Source organism: Chionomys nivalis, chromosome 13 (assembly GCF_950005125.1).
Source record: "Chionomys nivalis chromosome 13, mChiNiv1.1, whole genome shotgun sequence".
Classification (NCBI taxonomy): Eukaryota; Metazoa; Chordata; class Mammalia; order Rodentia; family Cricetidae; genus Chionomys; species Chionomys nivalis.
In genome coordinates this window covers 22,500,711-22,522,730 of record NC_080098.1, presented here as the reverse complement: position 1 = coordinate 22,522,730, position 22,020 = coordinate 22,500,711, and the positions used below count along the sequence as shown (strand labels likewise).

The 22,020-nt window shown below is 36.6% G+C and overlaps 1 protein-coding gene across 21 annotated transcripts in view; it reads left to right on the top strand.

Moving 5' to 3' along the window:
• Nucleotides 1-22,020, top strand: part of Celf2 (CUGBP Elav-like family member 2) — an 826,738-nt gene that overhangs the window by 541,476 nt on the left and 263,242 nt on the right. For 8 of the 21 annotated variants that reach the window (XM_057788197.1, XM_057788187.1, XM_057788198.1 and 5 more), the window contains one exon: nucleotides 15,872-15,934. The exons of the other annotated variants lie outside the window; for them this stretch is intronic. Coding sequence is in view for 1 of the 8 variants with exons in the window: in XM_057788185.1 (XP_057644168.1) it covers nucleotides 15,872-15,934 (63 nt within the window). In the remaining 7 variants the exon portion in view is untranslated. Of the gene's footprint in view, nucleotides 1-15,871; nucleotides 15,935-22,020 lie in introns of those variants that run through there. 21 annotated transcript variants of the gene reach the window in all.

The window sequence follows — 22,020 nt, the reverse complement described above, 5'->3', positions numbered from 1 at the left end:
CCTGGTCATTGCATTAGACCATGCCCAGCAAAACATGAAAATATTTAAGTAAGCACACTTCCTAAGATTTCACTTACATGTTACTTCATCAGAACATTGCCCTAACTTCAATATCAAATATAGCAGCTAGTCATTTTCTGTTATTACTGTTATATATTCCTTTTGTAACATTTTGATTATTTGATAGTATACGCTTATTGTTTACTGATAGTGTGCTTCACAACAGAAGAGAGTTTTTCTCTTTGGTTTGATGCTATATATACGTAGCCTGAAATACTATTTACATTGTAATAGGCAGTCAGTAATTATCATTAAATGAACAGGTATTTCATTTCTTCCTCTGGCATCACTTGCAGCATTTTGCTGCCAACCTACATTGGGTAAGCCCTTCATTTTTCATGCGTTTTGGAAAGGCATCCGTATATTTTGGAACAAATATGTGTCTTTCTGTAACATCTATAAATTCATATATAAATCTGCAGTAGTGCTATGCAAGTGCTTTGAAATCTCATTTGAAAATTGTTTGCCTTATAAATACGGAAGTTTATAATGATAATATCATTTTATAATTCAATCTAATTTTAATATATTAAAACAGTGTGGACCCTATTACCAAGAATGTGGTAATAACCTTCTGTTATTATACCCTAGGATATAATATAATATTTTTATTACTGTGGTTGCACTAATAAGTATCTCAGTTTTATACACATTGAGCTTTCATAGTTTAAGGATAAATATCCAGACTAATAATTTGCCATTGAGAATCTTCTCTAAAATATAAAATACTGTATCTAAAGAAATTTTGACAAAATATGTCTATATAATCAAATTGCTCTATTTTGTTTTAATTAATTTTTAAATCATGTTACATGTTTTTACCTAAAATTCCAGACTAAGTGCCTTCTAGCCCTTGTCTCATCTTTTATGTGATTTTATGCTATTGCCAAAGAGAAGTAAGGCTAAAATTAACTTCGCAGATAATATTCTAGTGCATTAAATAATTGAGGAAGACATGAGATAATGACCGAACTTTGGTTCCTATAGTCATTCTTACCAAAGTTTTAGTTTAATTTTATATTTTAATATGATGTGTAACAGTGAGGGATTTAATCTTGCTAATCTTCTGTTTCTTCACCTGTAAAGTGAGGTAAATAACTAGGGCAGTGAATGAATAAGACCATCCCTGTAATAAAGTGAGCAATAATGCTAACCACAGTTACTATTTCTGTTAAAGCTTTTGAACATGGTCTATTTGGCAAAATGATGCTGGAAAGATTATCAGGTAACAGGAAGTAAAAGAGATTCAAGAAGAGCAATAAACACAGATACATCACTTTTGCTTTGCTCCTAGAACTGTATCATGACTGTTTGAAAATAGAACTATGGTTGCCATTAAATACAAGTTCAACATAGTTTCTTTGAGGGACCATACCTGTTTATCCCTTATCTGAAGTAACAGAATTGGATATTTTGTAACACTTGTCTGTTTGGGACTCATTATGTTATGTGCTCATTTGAGAGTCCGGATTCTTCTTTCTCTGTATGCTTCCAAGAATAGGAGTGAGTGGAAGAGAAGGTATTCTCAAATGTTCTGGCTTTGTTTTGAAAAGCAACAATAAGCAACAATGTTTCTGTAGCAGAGTTTGAACATTCAGAGACTATCAGACCTTGAGCTCTTTATACTTCACGCCTTTGCTGCTGTTTGACGTTTTTCATCGATCCCAAAGGTGCTAGAGGCCACTGCTTTTGAAATCACTGCAGGTTTTTTTTTCTTTTTTTTCCTTTTAATACCAAATCCAAAGTCTGTCCCCAGACTGCTGTTTCAGTGGGTCCAGGTGGGGCTGAGAGTTTGCATTTCTGACAAGTTCCTGGGAGGTTCTAGTGTTGGTGCTGTTGGTCAGGAAACCACATTCTGCCAACTACTGCTCTATGTTATTTGAGTTTTTCCCAGAGTGCATGGCCCAGAGTTAGGCACACAGTGTGCGCTCAATAAATGTTGGTTGGTTCACTGCATCTAATGACACTGGGATGAAATATAAAGGGAAGATAAAGTATATTAAGATTCTCATTAGGCGCACTGCCTGAGTCTCATTAAGACTGTCCTGATTTCTTTTATGTCCTGGGCATGAGGGCTCAGTGCTAATTTTCATGGCTTCTGTAGTCCCTGAAGTACTATTATTTCCATCTACTCCAAGGTTCTCATTTACCCTTTCTTTTCTTGACTCGTTTTCGGCAAATCACTAATAATATTCAATAGAACCCTTAGGACGAATACGTGGATGGGAATTCTTGTACTTTCCAAAGAATTTTGGTGAATAAACTTTGTTTGACCATAACTGCTAACATTTGAATGTTACAGGAAAGGAGAGGATATACAAAGAAAAATGAGTTAGACTTGTAGAGGGGGAATAGTTTGGAATTGCTAAATTCATTGTTTATTTCTCTCACATTTTTCTGAGTGTGGGTACTTGGATATTTCTTCACCAGAAAAGAATTTTGCGAGATTGTTTGCCATATCATTTATATGCTTTCTATTAAATCATTTTAGAGGAAAATGGTATTTTCCATCATTAAAACAAGGAAAAGCAGCAACAACCAACCAAACAGAACACAGGGAGCCCCAGACCAGCCTTTGTACAGTTTTAAAGCTTTACCTTTTACAGAAGTTTCATTACACCACTTGAAGAACATAGTATAAACAGATCTGAAATGTCTTTTTCACTGAATTTCTGAATGCAATTTTCACTCTGCTCACAGCCAGCATGTGACTTCAGTTTCCATGTACTGTTTCCCTCAGAGTCCTGTGACAGTAAGAGGTTTTTTTGTGGATGACAAGGACTTCAACAGAAATAAAGCTTTAGTTGAGCAAGTTTGAACAGAGTGAAGCAGGTGTCTTTAATTTGGGACTCCAGAATGTTCACTGGCTGCTGTACACTGTATGGAGAAAGTGTGTGTTTTCAGACCCTATATAATTATGGAGTCGTGTGGTGCTGACACTCAGCTGAACCATTTTTGGAAAGTACTGTGTACATCAGATCCTGCATTGTTTCTCAAGAAGACTCAGGGGTAGAACTGAACTCTTAGGCTGGTGTGAGATCCATGGTTTTGTTTTTAGTTAAAGTGGAGAAAAGGGGGTGGTGAGAATCTTTGGAAAGATATAAGGTGGTTAAGAGTTTTTATTTGGTAATTCTCTTACTATTGATAATTCAGGGCCTTTCTGTGATGTTGAGTTCTGGCTAAGGTTTTCCTGAGATACAGACATTTTCATTCCCTATTGCCTTTATTTGGATGAAATTTCATTGTCTTATTCATCCAGTCTGATGCTATTGCCAGATGTTCTTTTAGAATGAAATGTTACAGGAAATCTTATATTCGACCCCTTGTATCTGTCAAATTTCAAAATTATGGAAAATTCAACTATCAATTTAAGGTTCAACCATTTACATTTTAATCAAGCCCATGAATTCTCTGCCAAAATGAAGGGGGTGTTCTTTGCCAATTCATTCCTTTTGGGGCTCATTGTTCTACACCACTCCCCTAGTCCCTCCCCAAGGCTGTATTCTAGTTAGCAATACTCTGCCTGTAATGTTGCTTTTCCCACTTGCTAGAAAATGTCAAGGAGGTATAGTTTGAACTGTGGAGGCTATTAATCTCTATGACAGTGTCAGAGAAAAGAGTTCAGTTTTATAGCTGTAGGTTATTAACACTCCTGACAATAGAAAAGTTGACATTTTTCTTTTCATTTTAGCTCTTGCATCTTGGGGGGGGGGTACTGACAGTGAACAGAATATGCACTTTTAGCTGTTTCAATATTGCATATTGCATTTATAAAAGTGATGAGTAACAAAATCTGAAAATAGGGTTTTCTCAGGTATGCAGTATATAGTTGGGCTTTTAATCCCAGAGTGGTTGTTATGGATAATAATTATTGTTGCCCTCAGTCTACCTCTGCCCCTCACATAAGGACTATTGGCATCTGGAAAAAGTTAGATCAACCTCATTTGACAGCAGTATTATGCTTGTTAAGATGCACTGAGCCGTGAAAACACATCCATAAGACATCTAAGGTAGAATTTAAGAGTACAGGTTTCCTGCTTATCTTCTTCTGGAGTAATCCAAACTTTTTAACTTGATGTATTACAGAGCACTCTTATTTTCTGTTTCAGCCAATCTGGTTCTTATTCACTACCTATAATTATGAGTGTAGGTGTGTGAATTAGTTGGTTTACAAACTCTAAATTCTGTACACATATAAATGTGTTGCATGTTCGAGTATAGAGTACCCAATTTAAGTGAATGACAGGAAGCACAAACAATGAAATTGCGAAGAAAACAGAAATTAGGTATTTTACAGCCTTGTTTTGTCTCTGCAAGATGCTTTCATGTGTGAAAAGCCAAGAAAGCTACAAAATATGTAGAGAATTGAGTGGGATCTTGGATGTAACCCTTTAACCATGAAATGTTGGCAAGAAGGAAATCAGTTGTTTTCTGTGTATTCTTATGTAACTGTGAACAAACTGTTCCTGCCCCCCTCTCGTGTGTGTGTGTGTGTTAAGCCTTTACTTTTCCCTTTGTAAAAAGTGAAATGGACACACATTGTTGCCAGTGCACTCTGTGTGTGCTTCTCTGTGCCTCTTTCTCCCCCTCAAAATTGCACCTCTCTCTGCTGTTTTCCTCCCTCGCATTTCCTAAGTAAGTGTTGGATTGCAGATAGGAGTCTGGACTGAGAGCCTTGGCAGCTTGACTTACAGTAGTATTTTACGTACTTGGAAGACTACATACAGCGTGTTCAAGTGTGCTGGAGTCTATCATCATTTTACCTTGTGTTTTAATGTCAACAGGATTTTACTAGCCCAGATTCCTTGTTTGTATCTAATCATTTTATCATGAATATAGATGGAAGTGATGCTAAAGACATAGCTTGTGAAAACAGTATGAACCAAGTCTTCAGATTTTTCTCTAGTCTGAATCATTCCATAAAATGCCTTGTAGTGCAAATTCTAATTGGTTTTAATGATAAAAATCAGAAGTCAAATATTAGAGGGGTGAAAGCTGAAAGATCAGACATGCAGAGCAGCCAGCCACTAGTTCTTACCTCTACAAAATCCTCAGACTGAATGCCTTGAGCTCCTGTCTCCTCCCACCATATATTCCTCTCTCTGCCCATCCATTTTACTTCCCCTTTCCACCTTCCTAGTGCTGGGATTTAGGGCGTGAGCCACTACTGCTTGGCTCAGTTTTCTTTTGTAGACTGATTCAGTCTTGTGTAGCCCACGGTGACCTTTAACTCACAAAGATCCCTCTACCTCTGTTTCCCTAAAGGTGTGTGCCACCACTGCCCGGCCTCTGGCTAACTAGTGGCTTAGTTCCACACTCTAATCCTTAGGCAAGCTTTATTTGTTACAGCACAAAGTATCACCATAAGGCCTTTATTTAATGTTTGTGTTCTTTTCTCCTTTTTCTTGCAACTATGTGTCTCAGTGTGTTGCTATCTTCCTGAGTTGCTTTTCTTAAAAAAGTTACTTATAATTTGGTATATGTATCTCTCATTTTCTTCACTACCAGGTGTTTCCTGTACATACTATGCATGTAGGCTCACACAATTTAAAACAGAAAAGTCCATAGAAAGGCTGTTAAAATGTCTTAACAGCATTCTTTGGGCAGTCATTTTTTAATAGGATATTTATGTATTATTGCTGAAGGAGAAGCCCATGTTAAATGTGATAAAACCTGCAAAATATATCTTTACACTTAAGAGGGAGCTAGACCATTACCAGTATGCAGAACTATTAATATCTTCATAGATTTTCATTGTCCATGTCCTTTCTCAGGGATGTCAGAGTACTTGCTGGTCACACATAGCACCTGTGACTGACCCATCAGGTGTTCAGAGGACAAGCAGAGGCAGGCATTATTTGAGTGGTTTTATCTGGATTTGGGGCTCAGCTGGACTGCTATAGCTTTCTTGCTTCCTCTGGGTTTCTTGACAAACTGGCCTCCTGCTAAGGGCAGGGAACCTAATGACAATGGGAGGAATTAATGAGCCACTGAAAATCTGGCTGAGAACAGAATATTGCTTGTGTCCCAAACTCTTTGTCCCTAAAGTTTTCAGAGGACCCCAGTGTAAATGGTTTGAAAACATCATGTTTGTGTTGATCTCTTTTGAATGGCAAAAGAAAATGGAACATTTAAAAATCATTAAGCCACATTGCTTGAGCATTATGTTGAGCTTGGGTTTTAGATCCTTCTAGGACATGCATAAGATGCTTGTTGCAACTAAAAGACAGAAATTGTGGAGAGTAGAAGACATTTCTGTTATACTGTGACTTTTCTTGAGCCTAGTATGTTTCAGTTTGGTTCTTCTGGACTGTGTCTACAGTTGGGGATGCAGGGTATTTCCCGTTCCTTCACAGCTATAGGCAACAGGTTCTTCTGTAGAGCGTGTCTCTGTCAGCGCTGAGTGGTTCTTTCTTCTCCATACGGCAGCACCATTCTTACTGTTGGATTATTATGCTGATCAGCGTTGTGTTCATCCCCACTCCCTTCTACTTCTCACAGCTGGATCAATAATTTAGCAACCTGTCCTGTGGAGCCATGCCTATTCTCACAGTATTCAGTGGTTACCTGTACTTAATCTACAAACTGCAGTCTTCCTTGCCATGTCTCCTTTTCATTCACTGCATCAATGAGCCTGGCTCTCATTACCTGCCTTTTTTCTTTTACCCTTATTTGTTCCACATAAAGCTACCACAAAAACCCAAACTCTGAGAGAGAAATACACCTGTTGTTAAGACTGGTCCTGTTTTAATCAGTCCTATTAAGATGCATGGAAATACAAATGAACAGTCCCATGACTGAGCATTGCTGTCATTAAAGCACGAGAACAAGTGGGGGAGAAATTTGACTCTGGAAGGGGAAAAGATTCTGAACAAAAGATCTGTAGTTCTTGATTTCCTAAAAACAATAGCCACTGTTGAAAAGATTTGCCTTTTGGAGGCTTATTAAACAGGGAATTCACAAACCAACTATGCAATTATATGTCTGTTACTTTGGAAACTTAATTTCACTTGAAGCACTTTTTCACATTTTGAATATTGCATAGTTGAACCATAGATGCTTGTCTTTCAGTTTCTACTCACTATAATTTATACAAGACATTTAATTCTTATGGTGACTTAGCTTTTAGTTTTACTTCTCTTAATGAGCTGCCTTAAATAAATACAATAATCTAACTAATTTGTGAAAATCAATATGATGTCTCAATTTAACCTATTCAGTGGATATTGAATGAACATGTGTACTAAGTACTTGCAGGTAGAGTTTTCCTGTCCCGCAAAACGCTCTCAAACAGACTGAAGCTTATGTTAATTACAAATGCCCAGCCCATAGCACAGGATTGTTACTAGCTAACTTTTATATTTTAGTTAACCCATATTTCTTGTGTACACTTTACCAGGTGACTTGGTACCTTTTCTCAGCACAGCATGCCCATCTTGCTTCTTTCTACCCTTGGCTTTAGACTCCAACTCTGCCCTTCTTCTTCTCATCTTTCTCAGCTTGGCTTTCCCGCCTAACTTTATCCTGCTCAGCTTTTGGCCAGCCAGCTTTTTATTAAATCAATCGTAGTGAGACATGTTCACACAGTGTACAGAAGGATTATTACATAGCAGGTACTATTTTAATAAGGTTTCAGAACAGATAAAGTTCTGTTTATAGGTTTTATTATATTCCAAATGCTAAATTTGCATTTGTTACATTTGAAACTAGCTTATAAATTTACTTGTGCGACTTATTACTGACGATTTAAAGTGTAGGTGCAGCCAATTGAACACTGAGGATGAAAGTTTTGAGTTCCAGATAAGACTTTCGTATTTCCTCTATGAGATTAATCATTTGATGGTTCTCAGTCCTGAAAGATTTTTGTTTTCATGTATATGTGTATAAAATATGTAAGAATTTTATAAAACTGGTTTTATAAGTACGGAAGATCTGAGAGAAAGTAACAAATAGAGACCTTTTTCCATGGAGTCTATTAAGAGCTAGTTACTTACCCTGGTTTTTAGTTATTGTGCTGCAACTTTGTTTGATCCTGACACCCGAGACTGTAGTTTTATTTTCTTCTTACCAGTCTCTAGGTTTTTGAACACCAGAGTGAAAAATCTCACGCATGTTTCTTTACATGATTGTTGTGAGGACTTTAGGTGGTGGCTTTTGGGTTCTCAGATGGATTTTTACCCAGTAACAACTAACAAGTGCAGTATTTTAAAGTGAAAACCTAGCTTCGTATAGGCAAAGTAGAATTCTATTCTTGAATAGTTTTAGTCAAGTTGACACTTAAGACTTTGGTGAATGTCTCTAGTGGTAACCATATAAGAACTGTACAGCAAAGTTCGTTTTATGACTTGTGTGATTTAAGCATGGCTCCAAAGTAGAGTGTCCTGATATTATAGTGGAGTTTATAGTAGCTAACTTTAACCTGGGAAGACCATGACAGTGGATTGGAGTCTAGAACTAGCATTTCATTCCGTAGAGAGCTTCTGATGTCACTATCTACTGTTTTCCTCACGGTATTTTGCACCTGCTCTTTACTTGAATTTAAGAACTTGTCAGCAACCTGAAATTGAAAGCCCATGTTATGCTGTTTAATTTACCTCTTTAATTTTTTTCTGATATTCTATTCCTTATTTCAAATATCTGTTCTTTAGAAAATCAAGGTTGTGACAGTTTTGTTCTCACAGGGTGGAGGAGACCTTAAGAAAACCAATTCATCTATAGCTTTAAGTTAGAAATCATAACCACTGTGACTATGTGATGTTTTCTCTGGACTTTTTTCCTCCCACACACTTTCACAACAATATGTCACATATTAGCATTCTTTTGTTGCTTGGGTAAACTGTTAATTAGTTTTCCCTCAATTGATCATCTCTTCAGTTAAGCAAATGAAATACCCTGATATTTTTATGTTTTCTAGGACAGAATCCTCCTTTGTACTGCTGTTGGCCTTTCTATAACCTGAGAAGCATAACTAAGAAAATAAAATACACTCAAATGCATTCAGCACCATTTATAACTATGTTAATTAGGAGAAATATCTAACTTTTTCTTTTTAAGACTCCCAGGGTTAAGCTAACAGAACTTTACATCAACAAAGTTATAAGTGTATACCACCATGTAGTCTCTAGATTTTGTTTTGACAATAAAAGACTTTTAAAAGTACCTTTTGGTCATTTATTTCATATTTTTAAAAGTAATAGATGATAAATATAAATTAAGATTTTCTTTTAGATAATTTCTGGGTGCAGTGACATGTAATTTTAGCACTTGGTTAGTAGAAGCAAGGGATCAGTAGCTCAAGATCATTCTCAGCTGCATAGTGATTTTGATGCCAGCCTAGGCTATGTGAAACCCTGTCTAAAAAAACCTAAGAGAAAGAAAAGCATAGTGTCTTAATCCCACTTCCTAGTGGCCTAGGGGAGACTCTGGGGCAGGTATGTAGTCTATGTGTTGTACTGTATAAAAACAAGAGACCCAGATGAAGGACATGGCAGGGGAATGAGATGTTCCAACACTTCTCCACTGTTCTGTGAGATATGTCTGTGAATTATTAGTGATTCTAAAATTGATTATATTGTGAATAGAATAAGTGTAACCCATATATTTATATATTTATGTCAATTTCATGTTCACTAGAAAACAGAAGCGTTAAGAAATACATTCTAATGTTTTATTTTCCCACCTTTTCTATTTTACCATTCAGTATGAATTGCAAGTGAAAAACATTCACACAAATTGATAGGTAGGTTTTACATTTGTAGAATGTCTTTAAAAGTCAAAATTGATATCCTTCACCCTTTATTTTGCATTATGTTATCTTCATAATCAGATTTTATGAACATGATGATATTTCTTTCTCCAAAATTTCTGAATTGAAATAACAGAGAAGAATGATAGAGAATATATTGGTTTGGTGCAATGTCATACATATAGTTTTAATATTGACAGACATCCCAGGATAAAAGAAGTGCATTTTCTTCTTAAAGAATTTTTTTTTTTTTGGCTATCCATGTGCCCTAATACTTCATGTGCTTGTGAGTGGGTAAGCAGAATAGATGAGCTTGACTTGAATGCTTTTTATGATCTAAACCTAATATTATGTGAAATTAAACCTGAAGAAGAAAAGAGAATTTTATTTTGCTGGCCCAAAGTTTTGATGGCATCTAGACGATATGGCAGAGTTAGTAAACTTGGTGCAAATATATTGCCCCCATGCTAAGAGCTCTTGGATGTGCATGTTTTGCTTCCTTTCCCTCTCCCTATCTGTAGTATCCCCTGTCTAGCCATTTCTAAAGGTTTCTTTTTAGTCCCAATTGCTGTATTATTTAAATCCCATCTACAGCACTCACTACAAGCAGTGCTCAAATCTGCTTTTGTATTGGAAAACAAAGCTTTAAAAGCAGCCAGGGGAGCCACATGGTAGAGTAGTGATTTTGTGACAATGGCCTAAATCCAGGAAGTGCATTTAGAGTTTTTGTTTATTTTAGGTAGAATTGACTACAGCATGTTTGTCCATTGAAAATAGAAAATACTTTTTTTCTTTTTTGGAGAGTCTGAATTTCTATTACATGCTGGGCTGGGCTGTGTGTTTTCTCATGCCCCTATATCCCATAGCCTATAAAAATCTTTAGTGTGCACTTATGATCATACAAATAATTTATTCTGCATCTAGATGATGCCCTTTTATATTCTGTGCTATTTATAGGGTTATTCTATAACCTACATGAAATGTTCTCATGCAAAATAAATAAATAGCTATATTTTTATAAATAACATCTTCCTTTTTAAAAATGCATAGTTGGGAATTTGTAGCAAATTACATGTTCTGCAGTTTGTAATCCATCAGTCGGTAATGATTTCTTATCCAAGCCTTTCTACGTTGACAAATAAAGAGAAGTAAATTTAAGATTCAGTTAAAAGCATAAGTGCTATAATATGCACTGGTAATGCAAAAGGTGGGAGAGAAATGAATGTGTTACTGAATCTTTAAGGAACCTTTATGTGATAAGGAGGGCTTTGACTGTATAAGGAGAGAACTGAGATGGTAAAGGCTAAGAATGAAAGGATTACAAAGAATGCAGATGCATTTCTTGTTAGAAGTCTCACACACATTTTAAAGCATGCAAGGCTGGAGGGATTTATTTTAATTAACCACTCATCATAAGAGGTAAAGAGGATGATAACTGCAAGTGTTCGAAACAACCCATTCTGAATGATTATTGTTTTCTAATCAGAGTCTGAGTGGACATACACATTAGAAATAATTCATGAATGTAAACCAGGGAAGTTTTATGTAGTGTAAGGCAAGTGCCTTCAAGAGGAACATCCTGTACTAAGCCCAGATAGTAACCAGATGCAAAGCTAACTAGCTCCTAACCAGATGCTTCTGGGGGGTGTTGAGAACTAGTGCACAGAGGAGTCCAGTCACCTGCTTGCTGGTGGATTCCAAGTTGTTTGGGCGTCAAAGAGGCTGTGCTAGCTGGTTAGTAAGGAGCAGTGCCTGTAGGGTATGGTATCTACCCTCTGTGTGTCAGAAGATCACCTGCCGGATGAAAACATTTTGTCTTGAGAGAAGCAGATACAGCACAGCCCCTGGTGGGGTGAGTGGGACACAGCCCAGGTTTTGAGAAATAGCTCCATAGCTAATGAACTGGAGCGGGTCAAAGGAGGTGTGCTCAGGTGTAAGAGCTCCATGGAAGCCTCTGGGAAATGTGTGGTTTTGTAGTTTGCAGGGTGGATAAGAGAGGGGTTGGAGGCCAGTGAGACCATAGAATTCTAACCCCAAATTCCTAACCTGTTTTTGTGGGAATATGACATTCACCTGAGGATACAGTAATATCATGACCAGTCCTAATCACCTTGAGAAATTATCAATTCCTTAAAAAGTAATCTATATAAAGAAGAGAAAAAGGAAAGTTAATGGCATTATAAAAATATAAACTACTGTTGTAGAACTCTCACAGAGAAGCCCCTGCAGTGTTTTGTGGGAGAGTATGCTATTTGAATGAATGCTAACCCATGGAGAATGCATGGCGTTTATGAGTACAAACACTGATTGTGTTCTCAAAGCTATTGCCGTAGAAGTAACTTCTTTTTTTCCTGATGAAGGTTTTGAGTGCAGATTTTTTAAATATGAGGAAGCAATATAGTGATAGTGATTGTCAGATTATGATTTGGGACTATAGGATTCACAAAATATTTTTAAAAGCTTTTATTCTCCAAACCCCAGAATCATTCCTTTAACTCATGTTACCAGGAAAATGCATGCTAAGATGCTGTATCCAACAAGATTCTGACATGTACTAGCAGTATTCCAAGAACAGTTGTATGTAGCAAGCAAAACTACTTTCCAAGTACTTTAGAAAGATTTGCTAAATTAAATGAGTTTTTTTTTTTTTGTTTTCTCCATTTTTATCCTGCCTAAACTTTACATTGTCTGAAAAGAAATAAGAGGCTAAACATAATGGAAATATTGCCTTAACCAATTAGGAATATGTTATGAGAAGGAAAAAATATGCAAAACTCTAATTTAAGACCCTCTCTTCTGGAGCCATTGTTCAGTGTTTAAATGTGATGTAAAAGAGTTTACTCTTTATTTATTATAAATAAATGACAGACCATTTAGCCTGATCTCAGCCATGGAATAAAATTTTAAGTACTGTTGTATCTACAAGTTGTTTTCCTACAGGTACATTATGTTCAGTTGTACCTGCCCATGTATATTTTTCTTGGTTAAAAAAAGATTCATTTTAAAGAGTCACACTATATTTGTATCCTATTGTGCATCTGTTGGCTTTACTTGCTTTCCTTTGATATGTTGTATTAAAGTATAAAGTACGATGTTTCATTAACCACACTTTGGGAGTGACATTGCTTACTATTCTTTTGATATGAGACAAACTGTAGAAGCAGTTAAGACTGTCAGTGTTCTGTGCTAGAAAACAGAACTATTACTCGGACACAGACATCCCTGTTCACATTGCACCACTTTTTCCATCCTCTACTTGTGTCTGTCACTTGATGATGCTGTTTCAGTGAGTCAGCAAACGTGTGCACTCTATTCCTTAATCCCTGATTTTTCCACTTGATTTGTATGAAATCAAATGTTTGTTTTGGAATGGAGAGAACTTCAGTGTGTTTATCTTTACAATGTACCTAATAATTTGGCCTACCTCACAAGGATGATGGGAACTTTGAGATATTTTGTTAAGCTGGGAAGCAGATTTTGCAGAGTATTTACTAAGCAAGTAAAAATAGACAGTGGGCTTTTTTTTCTCATAATGGAAGTTATTTTTTGCTTGACTCATAGCCCTTCTTAATGAAAACCCGGCTTGAAGCAGAAATTAGGAGAGATGGTGAAAGCATATCTGATGTTAATGTTCCCCATCATGCAGGAGGATTTAAAGCCTTCTCTGGAGCCCCCAAAAATGGAGTTGTGCAACTGCAGTCAGCTTGTGGCTGCACACTCCAGAGTGTGCCCTGGAGACAGAAGATGCAAGGAATATACAAGGATTTTCTGTCTGTCAGAGGCAGGCTTAGCCTCGGGCTTCTGGAGAGTGGAGAGTGCTGTTACTTCTCCAAACTTTTCAGCAAGTTTTGACTATCTGATATCTCAGATGTAAGTTTCCATCTCTTCTGACAGTGTTCCTGAATGAGGGCATGGTGCTTTAAAATTTAAATGATGAAAGTTTATCAAATTTGGCTTAGGTTTCAATCTTGAGTTGCTGGTCTGTCACAGGGCAGATAATTAAAAGCATTGAATTGGCCCATACTTTTCTTTCTTGTACTCATTTAATACAGAAGCTTAGCTAAAATGTTCAGCTTTGAAATTTGGAGGAAGAAGGAAGAGAAAGGAAAGAGGAAGAAAAGAGAAATGTAAAAAGTTCAATGCTGTGAACCAACTTCTGAGTGTGAGGGCTGTGCGCAGAGCATGGCATTTGAAGGCAGAGCTCAGTTTGTCCCATACTGCCACACAACCCTTTGTCCTCAGACAGCAGAGTTTTATTCTGTTCTCCTGCCTGAGATACCATGGCGTATGCTTTGCATTTTATTTGTCCAGTGATACTGAGTAAACATCACTCAATCCCTGCTACCATAGAGTGTACTTCCTGAGGACTGAGGTAGTCATGGGCAAGATTCTGTCATTGTAGTGTAGCTGACTATAGAAAAGGGTATTTTAGTTATGGGAAATGTCTTCTATGGTGCAGTGTCCTAGTAATGCTGATGTTCTGGCCTTTCAGTGCCATGGTTTTTTTATAACTGCTGCCACTGTTAACAATTCATGGTCATCCTCTAAGATGCTTTTGAGGAGCAATGTTTAGAAAATATGCATGCTACATGTAAAGAGGTGGAAGCCTGTTAAATATTTGTTCCCAAATTGAAATATGTGAATTACTTTGAAATCATTAAATGAAAGATACTGATTTGAAATGGTTAAACAACATCTATACTACTTGTGATTTTCCTATTAAAACAGGCATAGAAGCATTAAAAGTCATTATTGAAGCCATAGTATTTTAATTATCCATTTCTATTTCAAACATCTCTGCCTGTTAGACATCATGTATATAATTTTCCTCTTAAGAGTAATTTGGGACTACAAATTTTACATGAAAGCATCGTAGAAATAAGGTTTATTTCTTCATTTGATAGTAAATAGAACATAATTAGAATATGCTTTTATATTTTAAGTTCAAATATCAGACTTTTCTGGAATGTCACACCAGTATGGCAAATATCTTTAAATTAAAAGAAAACTTTTCTGGTTTATCAGTGTAGGTAAGAGTGTTGTAAACAGAGACTACATATTCATTTCTTGGTCACCCAGACCCAAATAATCACACAGAAACTGTATTAATTTCAACACTGTTTGACTAATGACTCAGGATTATGTCTAGCTAGCTCTTATATCTTAAGCCATTTCTATTATTTTATATTTTACCACAAGGCTTGTGGTTTGTTACCTCTTGCTTCTTTGGGCAGCTACATGGCGTCTGTCTGACTCTGCCTACTCTCTCTGTGCATTTCTGTTCAGATTTCACACCTGCCATTGGTCAAAACAGCTCCTTTATTAATCAATAGTACTAAAACATATTCACAGCATACAGATGAGAATCCCACATCAGAGTATTGTATATTTAGAAATTCAGTATGGCCAGACACATGCCTATAATCCCAGCACCTGTGAAATAGAGACAGAGGCAGGAATGTCACTTTGAGTTCAGGTCAGCCAGGAAGTGAGACCTTGTCTAAAACAAAACAAATAATCATTGTTATACCAAGAGATCAGTGGTTGTTTTTGTATATACATGAACTTCATTCACCTAAGTAGTATTTTAAAAATCCTGATATTTGGATCCTTTTCTGACTAGCTAACTCATAGTCTCTGAAAGTGGAGCCTTAATATCTTTGCTTTGTTTTACCTTAGGCAGGAAGAGGTAGAAAATATATGTACTTTCTATACTCCGTATAAACAATCTCATGTTCCATAGCACCCTCAGAGCTGTGCTCGCTAGTGGACTTGTAGTCACTCAATAGCACAGCAAATGCTAATCATTCATAAGTTTGTTCAGAAAATAACTTGCATGTCTGCCATATACGTCAGGCCTGACTGCCAGCTCCTCTGGAAAAGACTCATCAGGATATCATCCTATAGTTTATATTTCTTGTTGTTGGTGAAACATATTTTAGTTTTCTTTAAATATAAATGTACCACTAATAGAATCATCTCATTTTTAGCATATTTAAGGTAATTTGTGGGTACACGCTGAGTTTTCTAATCAGCTCACAGGGCCTCACCTTTTTTTTCTTTTAGACTTTTGGATCTTGTTTCTTCTCAACCACATTCTTTATTTGGATCGAATCACTATTTACCAAGGTCAGTCCCACCATCATTCCCCTCGTAATGAGTATGGGATAGTCATTTAGTCAGTGAATTATATTTTGTTTGCCTGAGATAGGAATGGGCTGGGGCTCAGTAGTCAACAATATTCACAGTCTTTTCAGAGGATCTGACTTTGGTTCCCACCACCCACATCAAGGGACTTATAACCAGCTATAAATCCAACTCCAGGGTTCTTGATCCCCTGTTTAGGCCTTCTGAGAACAACTTCATGAGTGTGCATGAACACACACATACACACACACACAAGCATACTCACACAATAATTGAATGAAAATATAAAGAAACACTTGATTGCTTTTGTCACTGTAGAACTCCAGGCTCCAAAGTTAAAGCCAGATAGCATGCCTTTTTTGAAAAATGAGATTTCAAAAAGTATCATTCAAGTTTGAAAGATTTAGAGTGATAAGATGACTTAGCAGGAAAAGGCACTTGCTGTCAAACCTGACATCCTGAGTTTTATTTCTGGGATCCACAAAGTAGAAGGACAGAGCCCAATTCTTCAAATTGTTCTCTGACTGCTGTATGAGCACTCTTCCAACACAAAATAAATAAAGACGTAATTTGAGAAAATTAAATATTTGAAATTATTCTGGTATTTTGAACTGTTCAGCTTCAAGTGTATCCTAATCATCATAGTCTCTTCTGCATACTGATAACAGTCTCTCCACTCTCGATAACTATAAAAATCTTGATATATAGAGCATGAACATCAGGGATAAATGCACATTCAATTAGGCCAGAGCCTCTTTACTGACCTAAATAACAGTTCATTCATGAGATAATGTGACTTGCAGCCAGAGAGAGAAATCTATTGCCGAGCTGGGGAAGCCTGGCTTAGCACAAACTCTTCAGTGGTCAGGAAATCATCTAAAATTAGACCAGGCAGAAAAAGATTGCAGAGCTTTATGGAGCTGGTCTCTATTTCAAAAATAGTTCTTTCCCAAGTTATATGTGTAATTAGTCATCTAGATTAGACCTGGTAATCCTTCACTCTATGCCTTTATTGTTACAGAATTCCTTGTTATCAAAAGAATTTGGTGATTAAGCAATTTTTATATTTAAAATTTTATATATATAAATTATAAATATACATTTTATATTACATATATAATCTTTTGGAGTTTCACATTTTTGTCAAAGAATTTCTTCTTTAGAGAATTGGTTAATTTATCTTGGGAGTTTGGGATAACCTTAATACTAGAAGAACCTCAGATTCTTTGGGGGGAAAAAGAGATTGACAGAAATAAATACATAAAACAATTACTATCCAGTGAATAATCCAATTTGTTGCCTAGAGGAGTTTCTGGATCATTTAGTGGTTTTTGATGTGTTGGTGTCAAAATGACAAAATGGCAAGATATGGTTTTACTTTTAGAACCAGCAAGGGAAAACTTAAATCTAAAATGAAGTTCAGACTTCATTCAACAAGTGTTTATAGACTATCAGGGATCAAAAGGGACAATTTGTCCTAGCTTTATGGAATATATAGTCTGATAGGAGAAACAGAAAACTGATAATGCAACAACTGTGTTAAAAAGTACATGCACTAGAGAAGTTAGAGCAGGGTCAGGGAATTGAATGAGGAAGTGGTTAAATACATCAGTATAGGTTTTATGTGAAAGGGGATACATGAAAAAACCAAAGGCGTAAAAGGTGTACCATGTGGTAATATCAGGACAGTCCATGCAGAAGGTACATCCAGGGAAAATGCTCTGTGACACAGGAATGCTGACACAAGAGCCTGAGAGCAGCTGTGGTAGTTGTGGAACTGTCTGGATGGGCAGAAGATAGGGAAACATGGGCACAGTAGTATCCAGACTACCTAGGGCATTGCAGAAATTTGATTTTATCAGTGCATGGAAAGCCTTTGAAAGTGATTGAGTAGAAAAGCAAGTGATATGATCACACATATGTCTTGATGTTTATCAGATTTTTTTGCCTTAAATTGTATCTTTTATGGAATGCCAAGCACCAATTCCCATGCCTGAATGATAGACAGAAATTACAAATTGAGCTGGAAGTACATGCAGGACTTTATGGCTCTGGCTCCCTCCCTATCTTCATCCCACTCCTTCCCTCCCTCCACCATTCCCTCCATCCATCCACCCTTTCGTGTGTGTGTGTTTATGTGTTGATCATTGGGGATGGAGAAGGAAGCAGGGTTAGCTGCTACTTGAGTTAGTTTAGTGAGAGACATTGCCAAAGTATGACCAAATTATAACATAATTTTCTCTCTTCCAGAAAGTATGGGTTTGGGGTGGAGATGCTGGATTGGTTGTTTTACATGTGCCTGCATGTGCTCATGTTGGATCATCTCCTTCCTTACTGATTGGTATAGCTATTGTTGGGTTGAAGCAAAACAACCAAGATAACACTTTTCTTGGCTCTGCAATAATTGTCATGTGGTATGATAAATGCTTCTGCCTAAAAGTAGAAATTAGGTAGAGGGATTGAATTTGTTACTTTTGGTTCTCTCTCAATTTCTTCCAACATCAAGTTATATTTAATGCCACTCCAAATTTTTATGACTATTGATGTCACCTCATGACTTTGCTGTTACATTTTGAAAGGGGGATGCAAAGTCTTTAATAGAAATCTATGAGGTGAAATAAGTTCCAAGTAGGAAGCCATTATAGCTAAGATGTGTGCACAGGAGAAAGATTAAAAAATAGCTTCTTTGATGTCTTTGTGTTGTATGGAAGCAGGCAGTTTTATATGAAGTACAAACATGTTTTGAAGTGTATAAGAACTGAGTCCCTGATGGGGGGCTTTCTTACTGAATTTTATATCAATAGCTTGTGAGTCTAGCTCACAAAACTATCTCCAAGGGTTCAGGTTAGATGCTACAGTAAGTGAAGGAAACTTAAGAGAGTTTCTAGTCTGAGGGGATGAATTGACATACATGCTGTTCGAGTCATGTTCTTTATTCTTCTGCTGGCTCTAATTCTAACTCTTCCAGTCCTCCTTTGTTTCAGTTCTCTCTGCTTCTCTGTTCACCTGGCTTAAATACATTTTTTTTAATACAAAGTTTCAAGGTTTCTGTAATAAGATTGTGACCAGAGGGCATGGGCACAGTGCCCAGTGAGATAAGCTTTGAGGCTTAGGTCTTTTATCAACTAGGCTTGATAAGCAAAGAATTGGCATAATTTTTTAGGTTGCTTTGTTTAAATAACCTTGGTTAGACACCTGTAACTCTGACCTTGTAAAGTTTTAAACTTAGGATCCATTTACAAAAACCTTTAGTGTAGTTTGAACTTGCTCTGAGGTAAAAATGAGCTAATTTTGTGCAGTTTGCCTTGGACTGAGGAGAAATTGTTATTTTTGTGTTAGTCTGAGTAAAAGGAATAAAGCTGATTTTAAGTGTCTTACAGCCTTGTGGAACAATAGGTCTAGTTATTAAGCATGTCCTAGTATATTTTCTATATATCATAATTATACAGTTAATGAGAAATCATCTTCCTGACCATCCACAGATACATGTGTGCTCAGTAGATGGGATATTTTTACAAAATAAACACACAAGCAGTAGGAAAGCACCCAAAGCCATTCTGAGGGAAGAAATGAAGTGTCTCATGAGAGAAATTCGAGACAGACAAACAGTTATCTATAGCCAGTGATGGTACCACGTGGGGTTCCCCATCAGAGAATCACTCATCTGGGAGGTCAGCCTGTTGAACACTAGTTGTCACCTACTGTTTACTCCCATCTCATTTGACAACTTAATAAAGATGAGATATTTGCAAATATGTTGTATCTATGGCATACCTATTATAATGGAGCCAACTTTCTATTTTCCAATGGAAATGGAAATGCCTGACAGAACTTGAATGACAAATATTCCACTCTTAAATGAGATTTCACAATAAGGCAAGGAAAGTACAGATTTTAAGAAAAAACAAAAACAAATAATTCATGCAGATAAACCAAATAAAATATTGATATAAATTGAATCATCACTCTTTTGATAGTGCCATTTTGTACCCACTGTTTCCTAACCAAGAAACTCCTGGATCATTCTGGATAGTTGTTAACAGAAGTAGAGCATTCTGGTGCCTATCAGTGGAACACTGGGGAGAGTCAGATCAGGTCTGAATTTAAATCTTTTTATATTTACTTATTGATTCTCTGTCCTCAAACAAGTTATTTAACCTTCTAAATCTCAGCTTCCCACCTGTAAAATAAAACTAGTAATAAGTATGCACTTTGTAAGATTTTGAGAATTAAAGTAGAAACTACCTCAACCCAGTAGGTACTTAGTAAATATGTTCTCTACAATTGTCAAGGATCACACAATGGGGAATAAAGTAGAAGGATGAAAATATATAACCTTACAGGAAAAATGATGGTTCAGTAGCGTGTCTGTTTGTACAATGTTTGTCTGTAGTGACTGGATGAAGCAGTAAATTTGGATTCATTTCCCTAAGGTCCATGGTGAAAATTTACAGTATGTGCCGTGCTTGACTCCAGATACTGAAATTTGCTGGAAATGAAAGTCACAGTCCCTGCCTCACAGTCCTTATTTTTGTGAAAATGAACGTTGATTTCTTACTAACAAGACTAGTAAATGCTAAAGTACAGCTGTGCTTAGCGCCGTGAAAGGGAAAACAATATTATTATGAAACTGTATAATGGGCAAGTTCATCCTAGCGTCCTAGGGCAATCCTGAAAAACCTCTCCTTCAAGATAATGGCAGTAATGTGCTGCCTTATTGATAGGGAAGCCCCCTGAGCCCTCACTGCACCACCAGGAGCCTTTGGACCATGCATTTGCGTTGGAGGTTTTCTTATTGTTGTTGAGACATCTATTATATTTCATACTTTTTATCGTCCTGTAGAATCTTAAAAGGGAAAAGAATTTATTTCATGCAGAAAATAACTTATGATGCCTTATCATTACCAAATGGTGCCATTGGACCCCTTTTCAAAGCTAAGATGAATTGTGGCATCTTAGTGATTATCTGTCCTGTGTTCTGGAACATTCCTGAGGACTTAGTACATCTTTGCTTATTAACTATTCCAAGCACATTAGAAAAAAATCAAGAATAAAAAAACCAGAATGATGGACTTGTCAGAAGGATGATACAATTATGGAGTAATACTTCATTGCTCTATTTTGAATTTTCTTTACTGCGTTATTCACAGTTTTACAACGTCTTTCAGAAAGGTATGATGGAAAAATCTAAAGTCACCATAGTTTATATAAATTAAGGAAAATATTTAATAAAACATACTTAGAAATCAGTAAAAACATGACTTTTCCCACATGATAATAAAGAGAAAGAAAGTGATAAATATGCCTTTCAGTTAATTATGATTCAGAAGACAGTGTAGGGCTGGCAATATACTTCATCAAGAGGTCTGTGTACTATATTTGGGGCCTTGACATTGGTCCCCAGAACTTTACAATATGGTATTACAAGTAAATGAAGGAAAGAAGGGAAGAAAGGAAGAAGGAGGAAGGAAGGAAGGAAGGAAGGAAGGAAGGAAGGAAGGAAGGAAGGAAGGAAAGAGTGACCTAGATAGTGGTGATAGTGATTCTTTTTAGTCTCTGCTATACTAAGAATTCAAGAGGCAGAACTATGGGAGTAGATAGTGTAGAGAAAACAACAAATGAAAAGCCCTGAGGTAGAGTGACTCGCTAGAGGAACGCAATGAAGGCTTGAATAGCTGAAATGCAGCAACATCCACACTGGGCTCTAGCCCAGTCTTTGGAGGGTTATAAGAACAGGAAAAACCTAATAATTCTAAGCAGAGATAAGATCCTTTGAGGTGAGTTTTGAGATATGTAAAATGGTATTAAGGTAGGCACCTGTACATGAGGGAGAGAATCTCATGAGAGTTTTGAACTGGACATGTATGTTTATTATTCACATGTATGAATTTAGTATGGTTGGAAATTTTAATTTATTAAGATCATTAACAATATGAAATATGCCCATGAGCATGTAAAATGAGAGAAGACCAAGCGCCTGGTGACCTGGCCACCAGAAAGAGGTAGAGAAAGAGGAGCAGGAACGTAGCTGAGCTCACGGAAAATGCTAAGTGAAGGAAGTCAGTAGT